Below are 18,717 nucleotides of genomic sequence, written 5' to 3' on the forward strand. Positions count from 1 at the left end.
TCTCTCGCACTCTTGCAAGGAAAGTGACACAACTCAAAATTTGAGAAAAACGTACTAGATATTTATCTTAAATCTAAATTTAGTGCCCTTTTTTTGCCTACAAAACTCGCACAATACTTCTGGCATATGTCGAATTTCTCGGGTAGAGAAAGAATTTCCGATCCCGCAATGCGATATAATTTCAAGTCGTCAGGATTCATCCAACCCCTCCTAGGAGCTCTGAAACATTTAACTGAGACAACCTGCATATATAATAATGCATCATGTTTCTCTGCAGTTTTTTCAGTTCGAGCTTTACCAGGTGTATGAGAAGCGTTTCGCAATTTCATCTTAAAATAATTAATATTTTCCTTTGAAAACATTTGCATAAAAGGTGCAATACGTAATATTTTTCTATTTTTAAATAAAAACTTGAAGCACTTGGTGATTAATAAGTTTAACATCGTTTAAAACAGCACTAATTTGCAAAAAAAAAAAGGTGCAGATAGAAGGGTATTGCAGTAAAGAGGAGGATTGCAATGAGAAACTTGTAATATGAGAAGATGTGAGCTTTAGATCTTATAAGGTAATCAGAACATCCAATAAAGTCCATACCCAACTTAAAAAAAATTTTTGCTATGAAAAAGGTTTTCCTTGCCCCTCCCCTCCTTTTCCTGAAACATGTGACTGGAGTTTTTTGTAAACTTGTGCTGTTTCCAAAGTTGTTGATTTTTTCTCCCATTTACTTTTTAGTTCAGATATTTATTTATTTCATACTAGGAAATTTATTAAGAGCTTGACGGAAAGGCATTCTGTAGAGAAAAGAAAAACGCAAAACAGATATCCGTATAACAAGTTAGAATTTTATCTTGAGAGGGGTTTGTTGTAACAGTTCGTAAATAAATATATTTCAGAAGACTTGAATTGCAAATATCAGTCCAAGCTCAGGGATAATTTTAAGTGATAAGTATTGTAGATTACCTCGAATGTTTAGGGGAGTACTCTGAACACATTGAATTTGCTCTAAAATCCTTTCATACTTCCTCTTCAAGAGTTGATAAAGCATAAAAGTTTCGTGATGGTATTACATAATTCATAAAAAATAATTTAATTAATGGAAAAGTATGCATTTTATACCAATAAGCTCGTACCTTTTTGCTTTGAAAAACGGGCTTGTAACTCCAAAACAGATGTCAGCATTTTTTTTGGGGGGGGGGCTACTTTGCATTTTTTAAAACCAAAATGGTGCTTTTATTTCATTATTTTAAACCGCTTGTAAACATGATCTTTTTTTGCAAATATTAAAAATTTAATTTTACGGAACTGTGTTGTGTGACAAGAAAAATTTCCTCTCAATTCCGGATTTAAAGCAAAAAATCGAAAAGAATTAACAATAAAGAAATAAGATACATGACATAACCCACATTATTAGATTAAGTTCATATTCCATCGGACAATAGTGTCACTTAGAGTTCCTAGGGACGCTAGTGCCATGAACTTTCATTTTATAAGAGAGATTAAATTTATGATATTTTTGAAAAAGTATAATTGACAGGTTATTTATATTTGAACAGATTAATAAAGATTTTATGCTGGCACGATAGTTATACTTTTATATTTATTTCAGACTAAGATTTCTAATTCAGATCTTTTTGTATTTGATAATTAATTATGATCAAAACTTCATTTTCAGCATTTTGCGAGAATATTCATTTTTAGTACCTAATTTCAATCTAAAAATACACAATTTGTGAGTACACATCCATTTCAAGCAGCGTTAGGATGAACTTACTCATAGCTCTCGAACACGTGCGCCTGTCCAGTGAGCGGAAATAAATTAGATCGACAACTGACTCTCCACCTACTCGCGGTTGCTCCTTTTTCGGAATTTATCTTAAGACACCCGCGGTTAGTTGCTTCGAGTACTGCAGGAAAGTCCACTGCCCCTACTCAAGGGGCTCGGGCTACACAGTTAAAGGCACATAAACCTCACCCCGAGCTCAGCTCGGGCTACGCAGTTAAGAGGTTAAACTTTACCGAATTATCAGACAAAATTTGCCGAATATGGAAATGTTTGTAAGGCCACGATCACCTCCCATCGGGTTATCCCTATATGAGTTGCGGTCGGACTACGATAGCGGAAGTGGTATCGAACGATAACAATATTCGTGCCATTTGCATTAGTTGCAATAGCGTGGCATAGTAAGTGCTGCCGCGGGGTGATGTGGGGTAACAAATTTTCTATGAAGGTTCTTTGAGAACTGCTCAGAAAAAAAATGCATTCAGTTCCTACTAGGCTGCCAAAATCCTGTTCTGTATAGAAAAAGCCACACATAAAATTCTCTCCAAATGTCTGGGTCAGATACGTCGCATCCCGCAGCGCAACATATGCCTGTGCGATTACACTGAGGAAGAGCAATTTGAACTTAGATATGTCTCCCGTTTTTGACTAACTTGTGACTATAGGTTCAAAAATAAACTCAATTTCGCACACTAACATTTTTAAGCTACATCAAAGCAACCAATTCATAAAATTTAAAACATTTTTGAAAAATATAGGACAAAAGAAACCAAATTTAAGGTAAGCAAAAATTACATCGATTGCACAAAAAATTAGAAAACTACATTTTTTCCTTTATTTTTTTTACGTATGTAACTGAAAAGTTAGATTTTTGCCGTGACAGTAAAAGGAATTTAAATTTGGCGCACATAGTATAGTATTATTTTCGATGCACATAGTATAGTATTATTTCGATTCCCTTTATTTCAAATAAAAAATGATTACGTCGCCAATAAGAGTGCATTAGAGATTCCTGCGATATGCTTAACCCACGGAAAGGGAGATTTACGTAAGGTTTAGAGGACAAAAACCTGTCGTAATAGATGAATAAGTAAAACCTGTCTACAACGATACTGTTGGGACCTAAAAAATATCGTAATAGACAGGTTATCGTAATAGACAGTTTGATTATTCATGCTGACATTTTGCTGGGACCAAAAAAAAAAAAAAAAAAAGATATTGTTATGGACAGGTTATCGTTATAGACAGTATCGTTATACACAGGTTCAACTGTACTATCTACATGTTTAATATCATTATTCCTATTTTACAACAAAAGATCTCAAATATCACATTCTACAAAATTGTATTACAAAATTCACCCTAATGTTATTTTTTATTTTGAGCAGAGCTGTAGCTGTGTGTCTGGTGGTGGTGTGTGTGTGGAGTGTGTGTGTGGGGGGGGGGGGGGTACGGAGCACCGCCCAAAAAACGAGACTTCCCAAACTGAGACCGAGAATCCTGTAACATACCATATAATACATGGTTAAGTTTGCGTCGGAAGTTCCCCCTCCATACTGCGAGCACCCCTGCTGTAGCTGTAGCTAAAGTTCATTCAAAATTGAGTGCAAATTTAATGAATTTGTTTAAAAGAATTTTTGACGAAGTTATATTATTAATTAAAAATTTAATTTTTAGCGCTATTTGCATTTTAATTGCATGAAGAACCGTTTGATTTTTCGCACCAGTCAGTTCTATTAGTTTTTTTTTTTTTAATTCAAAAAATGCCATATGAAACGATTCATACATACCTGGTTCAAAATAAATATCCTGATACTTGTGGTCAAAATCAAAACTTCCCAATTTTCCAAGTTCTAACATTTGTTCAATTGAGGACTTGAGCTCCTCTGCATCGTCCTTTTTTGCCAAGAGATGGAATGTCATGATGGAATTTTGTCTAAAAAGATTAAATACCGTTACAATACTATTAGGAAATGCATATTCAGAAATCAATACAGTTTACATTTACGAAATCTTTGCGCCATTTCAAATTGTTTAGTACATTTGACTTAAAACTTTGAAGACCCAGCGTTGCATGATTCCGGCAAAGTCTTGAAGATTTTTTTTTCTATTTTTTGAAGTAAAACTATTTTTTGTGCAAGGGTTTTGAAATTATTATTGGTTAACTTTTGTATGTCGGAAGTGACGTAACTGTTTTGTGTGACGAAAAGTCATACATGTGCTCTTCTCGCTTTCTTTCTTTCTCATTGTTCGTGGTTGCGTGTACTGCGTTCAGTAGAGCTCTAAGTTATTAATAGAGCATCCGTGGAAACGCGTGTGTTTAACCAACGCATTTTGAGTGTAGTCTAGTGTTCTTCTCGTTTATGATTTATTCTTTTTATTAAAATATACACTTTTATTGTGGATATGCCAGAAACGACTTGGATCAGGGGACTCTATTAGGGGCTCGATGTGTTCGAAGCTTAACCCTCTGTCGATTGACCTACTGTGATTGCCAGTTCGATTGCGCTGCACGGCAGTATTAAGATGTGTACGAAAACGATAATATCTCTACACATGAACGTAGATCATGTACAGTGACACATATGTCTATAACTTTATGCAAATTAGTGAATGATAAACACAATCTATGCCTGAAATACACCGCCAGCTCAGTCATTTCCAGCCGAGGACTGCAGTTTCGTGCTTATTAGCACTCATCAGCCCGGCATAGGAAAGTGACTGAGCTGGAGATGGAAAACCTCTTAAGGAAGTCAAGAGTGCGAAACAAACTGGTAGCTAATATAGAATTAGCAGACCAGACGAGTGACCGAAGCAATGGTTCGGTTCAACTCGAAGATTGAACGCGAGGCAAGGTATATTCCATGCTATTCAAGTGTGATTGATGAATAAGTAAAATGCTTCCTGTGATACAAAAGTTTCACCTTCATTGTGTGTATTAATGACTCCTTTTTTTTTAAGTTTACAAAAATATTTTAAAAAATTGGAAACGTACGCTGTTCACGACATAATTTAAAAGTTTACTACAGTGGCCGCCGCTAATATGAATCACGTTTGTTCTAAACAGGTTTGATTCCATAAAGCGGCAAATTTAATAAAGCTGTTTTTTGTTCTGTTTTTAACATATGATTCATTAAAGCGGTTAATTCAATTAATCTTTGATTAAATTAACCGGAATTATTTTGAAATTGCTAAACGCGCTCTTTCTATAAGAAACTATGCAATATTATAAATGATAGAAATCTTTTGATGTTGCGAAGTACAAGAGTGGAGTTTTTGAGTATTTAGAAACTTTATTTTGCTGCGTTAAAGTTACACTTCGTGCATTAAAATGATTTATTTTGCATCCTTTTTTTGGTGTGTATCAAAAGCCCCGTTCACATGGAGCTTTTTTACCCTGGAAAAAAACCTGCTTTAAAACCGGGTAAATTTGGATCTTTCTTCCTCCTACTTCCCAACATAGTAAATGCTGAGTTTTTACCTAGAATGCACTACTCCAAAGGGTTTCTCGGGTGCAACCTCATTTTCTCATGTGAACGGTTAATTTCCCAACCGATATTTTTGTAGGTGGAGCGGGTTTTGTGAGGTACGAACGTCTTATATAAACGCGGCTAAAGTGAAACTACCTTGAATAGCATGATAACTTTAAACCAGGGTAATAACGCATTTGAAATGCATTTAATAATTATTATTTCGTAATTTGAGATATAAAAGTAACACTTTATTTTATGATTTTACTGTAGCATAGAACTGCTTCCTCCGTTTTATGCAACAATTACAATAAAACTATTAAAATACCAGTGAAGAAGTTTAAAAACGAGAAATTGTGACTCAAAGTCACCCTGAAAGACTACGACAAAACAGAAAAATCCTTTTAGAGCTGAAAACAAATTAGAACTAAAGTTATTACTTTCTTAACTATGTGAAGAGTTACAAATATTATATTTTAGAACTCTGTACAGAGTAATTTTATTCAATTCCAAGGGCATAAGAGCATTTAAAACCGGAATTAACACAATTGAAGATAATATCCACCATTCCCTCGCTTTCTTTATGAGCATTATAGGGCGTCTACTGTTTATTGGATGTTTCTGTTTAGATTGTGCATTACTTAGCAATTGAGGATGCAACTTTAAGAGATAGTTTTATCGGCTATTTTTACATATAATTTTTATGTTTTAACTTTATGTATTACAGTCATAAACATTTTACTGAACAAGAATGAGCTTGTACCTACTGTACTACTGTTAGAGGAAATGAAGGATTTCGAAATCGGTATAGGGCAGAATTTTAATTCACCGTTTTAAATTTTATGTCAAGACAATTGAAGGAAAATCAGATTTTACTGAAATAGTCAAACACAACAGCTTATCAACATTACAGAAATACATAATTAAAAAATAAATAAAATTGCTTCAAAAAAAAGGAGTTTTTTTTTTTTTTAAGTTGTCTCCATTGTATATTTACGATTTTTAGAAACAAAAAAATAAATTATGAAACATATATAGAATAAAATACTGGAAGTTTCTTACGGACTCGAAATTGTATATACTTTTCAGTATGTAACATAGCTGCAATTTTAGTTCTTCCTGGTAAGGATCGAGGTTCTTTTCAAATAAAACCGCAGATCTGTTCTAATAAATTTTGATGATTCTTTTGTAGCTCTGAGCTATTTATGGAAGGAGGATTATTTTTTTTCTGGAAAAACAGCATTCACAAATTATATGTGCTTTTTAGTAGAGGTCGGTAGTGTACTTTGGGTACTTATTTTTCAATGCTAATTTTTAGCATGTTAACGCAATGTAAAAGAAATGGATTTTGATTCTACGTCTTCTCCTGCTTGTTGGCTTTCTATTTATTTTTGAAAATTTGAAAAACTTTGTTTAAGTGATTTTGGTGAATTTTTTTCAACAAAGTGATTTTCTGCTTAAGGTACATCAAGGGTTGTACCTTGGGCAACAAACCAGTCAATCACTTTTTGAGATTTTATCTCATATTGCAGCTAATAAAAAGTGATCCCATCAAAAGTAGTGTTGAATTGGGGCTCACCTCTCCTTTGGGCCAGAGTTGGGTACTTTTATAACATCTGCAACTCTGACTCTACAAAAGTCTTAAATCAGATACTATATAAGAATATTTTTATTCGTAAAAATTCAGTCTTTTGGTCGTTGTAGTTAGCTTCAAGCTTCTAGCCACCTTAAAAGTAGGTACGTTTGCCGTCGAAAAAGATACTAGAACCCATTTGCCAATACTTCCTGATTTATTATAGTCAAGTCCCTTCATTCTGAGTCTGTGTTTCCTGATCTTCTGCTATCAATTTCGTAAGATAGTTTTCCATATGGCCATCATCTTGTTCATTAGACGAACTCCACTTATCATTTTCTTCTTCTGAATTTTGCTCTTCAATCCTTTTCTTTGCTCTCTTCTTGTCACATTTAAACTTTCTCTTCGCTATTTGATCTTTTTATTTCTTCTTCAAACTGCATTTTCTGGCTTGTGAAGCTTTCATTAAATCATTCTTTCAGGTGCATCAATAAGAAGTTTTGATTTCCCTAGTCTTCCTCTTCTCTTTTCTCACTTGTACTTCGATTGTACCTAAGGCATCCATTTACCCACCTGTTTTGGGTGCCCAAGGTACAAGCAAAATGTATGACCAAGATACACGGAAGTGACTTTCAAAAATTGTTTGAAAAAACACCAAATTGTTGCTAACAAAACAGAGAATCCAATAGCACATTGTGAAACGCACATTTCAAAGTATCAAAATAATCCATCGCTGAATTAAAAAAAAAAAAAAAAAAAAAAAAAACATTACCCCTCACTAAAGTGGTTGGGCGAGAAAAATTTTGTTACTACGCAAAACTGAAATGGTGACCGATGAAGCGACCAAAACTTAGGAGCCTTCCCAAATATTCCACGAATATTCCTTCCCAAATGACAGAGATAGCAGGGGGTGCCCAAGGTACACGACTTTCCCCAACTAAAATAAAGAATAAACTATATGCAAACTATCCATAAATTTTGAAAATTATAATTTCTAATTATGTGTTTTCTTTAGGCTTCAGTAAGTATTTGATGTAAATAAGTAAATAAAATATGTTATTGATGATTATTCCAAAATTTAAAAGTACGAATTAAATAAAACTCATTATATTACTATTGTGAAATAAAAATAGATTTAAATAGTACATAAAAAAAAAAAAAAACTACGACCCGACTGCAAGATTTCAAGAGAAAAATATTACAAACTAGATGCTTATCAAAATATGGCAGGACGTAGAGGCACCCCCTCACCGTCATCTTAGAGGTTTTAGGTGCTTTTTCATTAGCTTTTGTTTCATATTTTTAAATAACTATTCACTTGCGAGTAAAATAAAGGGTACTTTTCTTTTTCTTTTTGTATTAAGAGGCAGTAAAAAGGCTACCTCGAGGTTTGTGAATCCTCATATACATATTAGCCAATGATAGTGTCAACAATGAACGCTATCTACTGGAGTTTTGGGTTAATCCAATGGTGTTAGGATTAAAATTTTAAGTATCAAAATATCACCAAATAGGCAATTGGCTCCATTCAAATGTAAAAGCAATTTTTACCTGTCGTATCTTGACGGGCGGTTTTCTAGTAAATCAATAAGTGTAATAAACATTTGTGGGACAAATTAAAAGACACTGAAAATTAAAATGCTACTGAAGAGGACAAAAAAAAAAAAAAAAAAAAAAAAAAAAAACCTTGTATCTGGAATGTTTAACTTTAAAAAAAAATATTAACAACGTAGACTTAATTTGGGATTCACACTCACCAAATATGTAATCTTTATTACTAATAATAAAGCTGAAAGTCTGTCTGGATGTCTAGATGTCTGGATGTCTGTGACGCACATAGTGCCTAGACCGTTCGGCCGATTTTCATGAAATTTGGCACAAAATTAGTTTGTAGCATGGGGGTGTGCACCTCGAAGCGATTTTTCGAAAATTCGATGTGGTTCTTTTTTTATTTCAATTTTAAGAAAAAAACTATCATAAATTACGAAATTATCATAACGTGGAACCGTAACATGGGCACAAGCCAATTGGCGAGAAAATTCACCATACATTATTTGTAAATATACAGGCAAACCAAAAGACCTTTAATTTTTCTATTACGGGCGAAGCCGTGCGGGTGCCACTAGTTAATATATAAAAAGCTTAATAAGTAGTAGCACGGCTAAAATATATTTTTACTATGCTAAAATGTTTTCATACATTTCACGTAATAACAATACGTGCGTTCTCAACTCTACTACGAATTCTTCTGAAATGTCACACGCAGTAATAATTTCCCAAATCGCCTTTCCCCAGGACGTTGCTTAAGCATTTCGATGTCATTTGCATATTTCAACGTCCTAAGCTTATCATGCATCGGACTTGTTTCTAGACATCTATCCTATGTGTCCGCAGTTAAAGCTGAATATTAGATGCATGCTAGTTCAACGGCAGAATAATGAATGAGAGGTACTTTTGCAAACATCGAATAATTCCAACCAAGCTTGTTTACGTTCAATTATAAAAGAGCTTTAAATTTTTGGAAGTCTTGAAAGCAGCGTTTTGGAAAGACATTTCAGTAAACACACCATTAAATAGGTATGCAAATATTCTACCAATTGTTGGTTTTTAAAAACATTCATAGCTTTCCGTTCTTTGCAAATAACGGTTCTATTTTTCAGGGTTCGAAAGTTGCTATGAAAATAGAATAAGGTTTTAGAAAAAAAGTTCGTTCGTCCGGAAGACTCTTTAAAAAAAATAGCTTTTTTTTTGCATTTATATTAACAAGCAGCACATTAATTAAGTTTAGACTTAATTTTAGCTCGGCAATTCCATTTTTTTCCTCTAGGCTTTTTTTTTTTTGCATATTTGTCACAAGGCTGGTGATATTAATGAGTAATACTCTCAAATGATATATTTTAACGCGCAATAAATCATATAAGTAATAAATGATTCAGTCGGCTTCACAGATATACATATTCGAAAACTAAACTTTCAAAACAATACGTAATTTAGTGTGATCCGAGAACAGATTTACGCCCAAATTGCTTTAAGGAGATCCGTAAAATAGGGTTTTTTTCTCTTACATTTTACAACCTGATTGTTATGGAATTTGGCTTAATCAGTAAAGCATGATGTGAGAACATGCTTTATTCAACTCATATTTCGAACAGCTTCTCTTTTCGAATTACCAAAACGGTCTTTTTGCATGAAATTCTCTGAAATAAATAAAAAACTGTTTTCTATTTATCACCTGTTAAGTTTCTACTTAGCTTACACATTCATTTTAAACGTCAAATTTGCCGTATCTCTAAATAGTGTGCTATATTTTTATACTTATGTCAGCTGGTGGCGTGATGGTAAGGCGTTGGCCTCCCACGCCTGGGACCAGGGTTCTGATCTGAGGTCGCCAGTCAGTGGATTTTCCAGATGCAGAAAACCATCATTGCCCATGTCGTATGATTATGCGGCATGTAAAAGATCCCTTGGTTATTCGTTTGGCTTTGATTTCCCCTGGCAAAATTAAATTCCTATTGCAAGAGCCCAGGTGCTACCATCTGGTGGAAACTTGGCGTCAAAAGCTACTAGTATGCATCAGCATAGTATCACATGAAAGACTGATGCCTTGTCGGGGAGCGCACTAGGCCTTGTAAAGGCCGAATAGCTTCTTTCACAGCCTCATTGAAAAAAAAATGATAATATACTTTTCAAAACACATTTTGCGATAATTCGAGCCTTAAATCGAAAACAAGTATTTTATAGTTAAGGAAATTTATATTTATTTTTAATGCATTAGATCATGCTAGTAAATAAATAGGTAAGGTATGTAGAGGGCTATTTAACAACTTATAAACTGCAAAAATTATAAATAAAATTGCACATGCGTATTTCAGGTATACTGGGAATCCCTTTTTTAATGGAAGAAAAATGAGTTTTTAAATGAAAAAAACATCTAACGAAACTCTGTCGGGCTTTTTCTCATCCGTAAGTATTTTGCGCATTGAAAAACGGTTCGTTCTGACCCCGAATAACATGTCGGGAATTTCGTCGCAAAATTTTGCTGTGCATTCGTAGTTTAATTATCTTGTACATTAAGATAACTTTGTTACATTAAAAAAAAAAAAAAAAAAAAAAAAAAAAAAACTGACGAAAACTTCTTAACACGCCCAGTCATGTTGCGACATCGAATTTTCATTCAGGTAGTTACTTTGAGCATAGATGAAACGTTTAAACTAGTTTATAAATTATTTGTTATGATGTTTCCTTCTACCTTTCCAAAATAAATGGCTCTAGTCAGTGTCCTTAAGGCACGAAGTAGCTATTCCGTATATTAAAATAATTTTACTGATCATCAACATCAAAGAAAACCGCGAAATTAAAAAAAAAAAAAAAAATCCGTCGGATGTACTTTCAAAAGTGACGCCCCTTTGTCGCATTAAAAAGGTCTTCGTTGAAACTCCGAAACACGTGTCTGCTATTTTATTGCTAATTTGTGCTGTTCATGAATTGTTTAATTAATTCTCTTGTACATTTATCTAAGTTTATTACATTTTCTAAAAATAAACCGACGAGAACTTGTAAACTTGCCCAGTAATGTACCGACATACATTTACTCGTAACTTTCATTAAGACAAAATTCCTTAGACAAAATATTCAAAGTTGTTTATCAATTAATTATGATATTTCCTTTTACTTCTCAAAACATATGACCTAGTAAGGATCCTTAAGGCACGAATCGTCTATTCCGGACATTAATATAAATTTTTACTGATCACCAACACCAAAATAGCGCGAAATGTGAAAAAGCATCTGACATCTTCTTATTATTTCTTTTATCGTACTCCCATTTCTCTTCCGCCCTGTAAGCCAATTCGAACCTGAGTAAAAGAAACCCAAAAGAGCGACCTGATGCACTTCAGTTACTCAAGACACGTAACAGTTTGTCCCCGAAAGAATCAAAACCATATTTTTATTGAAGACGAGTCCCATTTACCCAAAGGTACCGTTTCTGTAATATATGTTTCCTTTCCGCACCAAATGAAAAAGAAAAGGAAAGATGTTAGGCCAAACGTGAACGTACTGCTCATTGAATCTCTCATATTTTTACAATATTGCAAGTGTCAAAAGGGAAATATGTAACGAAAAGACATAATAAGGAAATTCAGAAGAAACTGACACTACAAATCTATTGTGAGTTATACGTGTCTATATATATATATATATATATATATATATATATATATATATATACGTAATGTTTATTGTTGAACACCTATTGTTTAATAATACGCATTTAATAGTACGTTGTGTTTTTTCAATTTTATTTGATTTTGTATTTAAAATGTATCGCATGTTATGTATATATATATACTAGCTGCGTTGCCCGGCTTTGCCCGGTTCACCTTGAAAATAAAAATTGTGTCAAGTGACGTATATTCAACAATCAGGCGTAAAAAATAAATAAAAAAACATCATGATTTCCCTTCCAAACAATGACGACAGAGATTAAAATACTTTTAAGAAATTAAATCCAGAAAGATGGATTTAAAATGCGTAACAATGGAAACAATATAAAATAAGTTTAAGGAATTAAAATGCGTAATAAAATGGTTTATAATTTGAATGGAATCGAGATTTCATAAACTTGATATAAAAAGACTTGTAACTTTTTTTACTTTCGAGATAAAAGCTTATTTTTTCGACCATAGGTCGAGTTAGATCTGGAGTAAAAAAGGTTGCTTTTTCCAGTGGCGTCAAAAAGAAAGCTGTGGGACAATTCCTTCACTTTTTATTGATTTAGTTAATGAAGAAAGTAGTGCTTAAATTTCAGCAAAGCCTAAAAAAATTCGAGGTAAAAACGTAAATTGCGTAGAACGCGTAAAATTCTACCCTTTCTAACGATATGTAATATTAATACGTGGAAGTAATTATTCACCCCCATATTTGAAAATTTATGTGAAAATTAGACGTAAATTGGAATAAAAAAAAGAACAATTTTATTCGAACTGGTCTGCAAACCTTTTCAGGACTTAAAGGAACAAACTGTGAAATTTTCAGCGCAATCGGCCGGGTAGTTCTCGAGTTTTGCGAGTTCAAACACACAGACGCTTTTTGGGGACTTCATTTTGTATTGTGTAGAGATACTCACACACATAATGCGGATTCCAAAATAGTTCGTACACCTACGACTTTCAATGAAATAGGCTCCTATCCATTGGTTAGAATTAATTTTTCGGAATAGGTATCTAATTATAAGATCTATGATTAATTTTTACCAAAACTACATGAAAAATTTTAATGAAATATTAAAACTAAATTAAAAAAAAAATCAAAAACCAAAAAGTGGCGGAAATATTATCTCACAAAAGTCTTTGTACACTTATTATAGCATAATCTAACTTTTTATTAAGTTAATTTTTAGCAGAATATCATTCAACATCCACAACAGCTTCGGAATATCTAAGAATAGATTTCAATGTTATTTTTTTCTTTTTTTGTGTGTAAGTTCTGAGTAAGTGTTTAACCACACTTCGAGTTTTACTGTTTCTAGCTCTTTTTTAGTATCAAAGCCGTATTTTCGTCTACATATCTTTAAATATGTTACCATAGCTTCAAATCATGAGATTGAGGGGGTATTTTCTAAACTTTAGGACAATTTTTGAGGCACTAGACGCAAACGTTGAAAACCGTGTTCTTCTTATCGTTATCTTAATTTTAAAAAAAACAAAGTTGTTTCCGATAACCAAATTTTTGGCTACGAGTGTAAAATTGTTTCTAAAAATATTTAAATAAACAGCATGATTCATTATTTCATCAAAAAATTTCAAACTACGAAATCCTGATGCTGAATTGCACCCTTACACAAGAATACCTTCATCGTCCTGATTAACTCATCCAACTAAGTTCTTAAGATTAAGTTCCTCATTTTTTCTTCTATTTACAATTATACACAACTTTAACCAAAAACCTTGAATTTATTTTCATCTGTAAGTAAGACATTATTCCAAAACGTTTTGAGCTTATTTATCATTGATTTTGCGACGAGAAGCGTAAGCTATCTGCTTTTCGCACGAACAAGTAAATTTCTGCTTGAAGAGGCCCAATGTTAATCCAGCTAATCAGAGAACTTGGCTAACAATTTTAGATGAAAATTAAATATAAAATGTTTCATTAAATTATCGAAAAAACTTTTACTGCACTCAAATGTGTATTTTTCATAAATTTTTTAACTGTAAATCTACAAGCTCGCTTTGTTATATCTCCATTGAAGCATTTTATCAAGCACGTTAGTGTAGAATGGAATACATTAACTAATTTAGAGACATTTTAAACCAATTTACCGCTACTATGAGGAAAAAAATTCAAATTTCGAATGGTGTTTGTTGTTTTTTACGAATACAAGCCACTTTAAAGTAGTAAGCAAAATGTTAGGGAATAAATAAACAAAGAATTAAAGCCAAACTTTAAAGGGTCAACACAATGCAAAAATAATAAAAAAAGACATATGATAATTTTAATTATTAATGTATTCGAAAATATTTGAGTGTACGCTTTTGTGGCGTGTTATTTCTGTGTCTCTTCGCTTTTTTGAACCATTTAAAAAAAAAGAAAAATGTTCCAATATTAAAAAAAAAAAAAAAAAAACTACTTGGTTTCATTTAGAATAACATAGGAAGGATGTGAAAAACAATTCGACTTCATAATCGAATTCAGTTTTGCGTTACTTTAGTTTAAAAATTTGAAGGTGTAAGAACTTTTGGGAGCCACTATATATATATATATATATATATATATATATATATATATATATATATATATATATATATATATATATATATGTACTAGCAGCATTGCCCGGCTTTACGCGGTCTACCTCCAAAATGAAAGATATGTCAAGTGACGCATGTTCAACAATTATGCTTCAATTAGATATAACCGATTACACTTGCATGCTATTTCCTACCCAAAACTAGAAATGAAATTCATTTTACAATCCCAGTACGAAAATCAACTAAACATCCAATTAAAAATTAAACACTGAGTTTAATTACTATACGATGAATTATTTTAAATACTTAACTAATTATATACGATCTCTTAATTTTTAATAACCTACTAAAGTCAGGGCCTCCTATGAACTACTACCTAACATAACTGACAACCCACCGAATCCTGAATTAAACACTAATTTAACTAAACACGAAATTAGTCATTAAAACTAAACCTACTCAGTTACGTTAGGTAGTAGTTTATAGGAGGCCTCGACTTCAATAGGTTATTAAAAATTAAGAGATCGTATATAATTAGTTACGTGTTTAAAATAATTCATTGTAAAGTAATTAAAATCAGTGTTTATTTTATAACTGGGTGTTTAGTTTTGTTGTTGTTTGTATTTTTATTGTAAAATAAATTTCATTTATAGTTTTGGGTAGGAAATAGTATGTAAGTGTAATCTGTTATTTTTTGTTTTTTGGTTCCTTGGTGTTTTTTCAAGGCGGTTTTTTTTATTTAAAAGTAATTTATTTTTTGCTTTTTAGTGGTGTAAATATTAAATAAGTTCACAGGATAGGGCTCAACGTCATGTACCACATACTCTTCCTTACGCGCATGTCGAGTAAGAAAACGTCGAGCACATGAGTCTGAAAACAACTAAGATTGGCATGATAGAAAAAGACTTCCGATGACTGTGAAGAAAGGTACAGGTAAGGTGAGTGCACAGAAATTTTGGGGTCCGTTACAAATGACTTTTCCAGGCCCCTCTTCATATTGGTTACCCCTTTAGTTCACCCTTAGTTTTAAAAATATTGGGCCCCCTTCATTCTCAGGCTCAGGCCAACAAGTGTTCTTTCTCACCCTTCCCCCATCCCGTGCACGCTCCTGGGTACAGGTCTCTTCGAGTATTTATAGAACGTTGTACAAAGAAAAAACCACTCCGACAAGTACAGAACCTCCACCTTTTTTTGAAGCCTGCTAATTAGTATAACCCTAATTTCAAATTAAACTGGCGGCATTGTGAAATAGTAAATCTAGAATATTGGTCAAACTTGAGAAATCAGACACCAGTTACAACATATTATTAAAGAATATAAGTTAAACCTTCGGGGAAGGGGTGGTCTGTATTCTATTCCCCTTGGATTGAACACTAAATATGTTTAAAAACTGAATTATCAAAGAATAAGAAGAAGAAAAAAAACATTTTAGTGAATAAATTAAGTTATTTTAGCTAAAAACAATATTAAGGTAGTTGATTCAGCTATTAAAGTAGCAAATTCCTGGATAAATTAAACGCAACTCTCTATAAATACAACAAAAATCCTTGATTACTTTCTGCTGGCAATATAAAAAAAAAAAAAGATAAATCGCCAAATAATAATCAAAAGCGGAAATTTTTAACTCAAAACTATAGACTAATAATAAGGGTAGACCGAGCTTTCCCAGACTTGCTGATGAAAAAATTGGTTCATGGATACATCATGTGACTGGTGGAAGGCTTGGCGAAAACTTTGGCAGCATGGTTACTAGCTGGCAACATTATCTATAGTTTGGCACTCGACATGCATTTTAAGTAATGTGTTTTCATTATAATTTTTTTTCCAAATGCAGAGATTGAACTGTTTTTCTTTTAGTTATGAATTATTTTGACCTTAACAGTTAGTTTTTAATCACAGTTTTCAGTAACTTTTATTTCATTTGGAACTGCTACGTCAGCGTTGGCGTGAACGTAATGGAGTAAACGTTTTGCGTTAACGCAAAAATGTACTAATCGGAATCTTAAATTGAAATTGTAGGTAAAAATCTTACCGTTTGCCGATTCTATTTGGGCGCTGCTTGCATCTTTAATTGCTTAGAGAGTTATTGAAATTGACTAAAGAAAATGCACAATACTATCTAAACGAAAAACTCACTATATTAACAAAATATTTACAACTTAGAATAACAAATTTACAAATCGGACTCCATAAATATTCCGCGTTCCATCAATTCTATTTATTTTATTTCTCACGGGCATTGATCGTCTGCTACAATCAACGCCCGCTGTTGCTAGGATATCCACTAGTCACATGATTTGGTTCATGAGCAGCAAAGGGTTGCCATAGCTCGGTCTATTCTTATTATTAGTCTATTAGGCCAGTGCCAATAATGTTTGAGACCAAAAAAATTTAGAACAGGATAAAACCAGTTCGAAAGGTTATAAAATCTAATAACATTAATAGGAAAAATAAATTACGGGCGAGCTGAGTTCGGGAAGGGGGGTGTAGGGGGGTTTAAGGGGGGAAAACGGTTTATCACGATTTCCGGAAAAACTAAGAGTCCTATCGAAAAAAATTAAATTGCAAAATTGTTGGTAATAAAAAGATCTACAACTTTTGCATTTGCACTTTTTTTCTATAACCTCAAAATATATGTGAAAAATTCAAAAAACCGACTTTTTGGTTTTTTATTTTTATCTCCCACAAAAAAAATTTTTTTTTTCACTACATTTAATGAAAACTTACCTTATTATGTCCCAAATACACTGTAATTTTTTGGATTTAAAATATTTAATTTTTTCACCTTATTTTGGTTCAGTAGTAAAAAAGCATCAGAATTTTCAATCAAAAATTCTCACGTCAAAATATCTGATTTTTTTAAAAAATCGGAGCAAGTTTTTTTCGTTGGAATCTCTACTTTTTGATGGTATAAAAAACAATACACAATACTATGGAAACTTTTCGCAAAAAATGAAGAAAATCAAAAAAACTCGAATTTGAAAAAAAAAATCATCACTATGTAAAATTTTAAGCTATTTATTAAATTAACAGCAAACACAATAATTAACAGCAAACACAATTGGAAAACTGTTTATTTTTCATAATATTCAAGGTTACACAGTTCGAAATTGCGGAAATTATTCATTTATCCCATCCTACAGTGTAGCTTGCTATTCGTAACTCCAAAAAACTATAGGGGACACTGCAGTCACTGTCTAATGGTGGATGAGAAGGATATAAAACAAATGCATGCTGTAGCTTGATTTTTAATTATTTTAATATATTTTTATTTTCAGTTTGTGTCAATGTAATATGAAAAATTTCATTTTTCGAGTAATTAAAGTGTACATTTTAATAAGGAGCTTAAAATTTTTACATAGTTATGACTTTTTTTTTTTTTTTTCAAATACGAGTTTTTTGATTTTCTTCATTTTTTGCGAAAAATTTCTATAGTATGGTATATTGCTTTTTGTACCATCAAAAAGTAGAGATTCCAACGAAAAAAAACTTGCTCCGATTTTTTAAAAAAATCAGATATTTTGACGTGAGATTTTTTGATTGAAAATTCTGATGATCTTTTACTACTGAATCAAAATAAGGAGAAAAAATAAATATTTTAAATCCAAAAAATTACAGTGTATTTGGGACATAATAAGGTAACTTTTCATTAAATTTAGTGAAAAAAAAAATTTTTTTTTGTGGGAGATAAAAATAAAAAACCAAAAAGTCGGTTTTTTGAATTTTTCGCATATATTTTGAGGTTATAGAAAAAAAGTGCAAATACAAAAGTTGTAGATCTTTTTATTACCAACAACTTTGCAATTTAATTTTTTTCGATAAGACTCTTAGTTTTTCCGGAAATTGTGATAAACCGTTTTCCCCCCCTTAAACCCCCCTACACCCCCCTTCCCGAACTCAGCTCGCCCGTAATTTATTTTTCCTATTAATGTTATGAGATTTTCTTACCTTTCTAACTGGTTTTATCCTGTTCTAAATTTTTTCGACTTTTTACCATTTTCAAAGCTATTGGCACTGGTCTATATGCTCAAAATAAAAACAAAATTTTATTTAGTCACAGTCGAGAAAAAAATGGCAACCTTCTGATTGGTTTGATTCACTAATTTAAAATGCGATCGCGCAAACGATAATTTTCTGATATGAAAA

General features: G+C 32.3%; 1 protein-coding gene across 1 annotated transcript in view; it reads right to left on the reverse strand.

Annotated features, from left to right (window-relative positions):
- LOC129217735 (uncharacterized) overlaps window positions 1-18,717 on the reverse strand; it is a 169,891-nt gene that overhangs the window by 64,840 nt on the left and 86,334 nt on the right. The window contains exon 6 of the mRNA XM_054852075.1: window positions 3,571-3,716. Within this exon, the coding sequence (XP_054708050.1) occupies window positions 3,571-3,716 (146 nt within the window). The remainder of the gene's footprint in view (window positions 1-3,570; window positions 3,717-18,717) is intronic.

The sequence above is a fragment of the Uloborus diversus genome, chromosome 1, assembly GCF_026930045.1.
Source record: "Uloborus diversus isolate 005 chromosome 1, Udiv.v.3.1, whole genome shotgun sequence".
In the NCBI taxonomy this organism is placed as follows: domain Eukaryota; kingdom Metazoa; phylum Arthropoda; class Arachnida; order Araneae; family Uloboridae; genus Uloborus; species Uloborus diversus.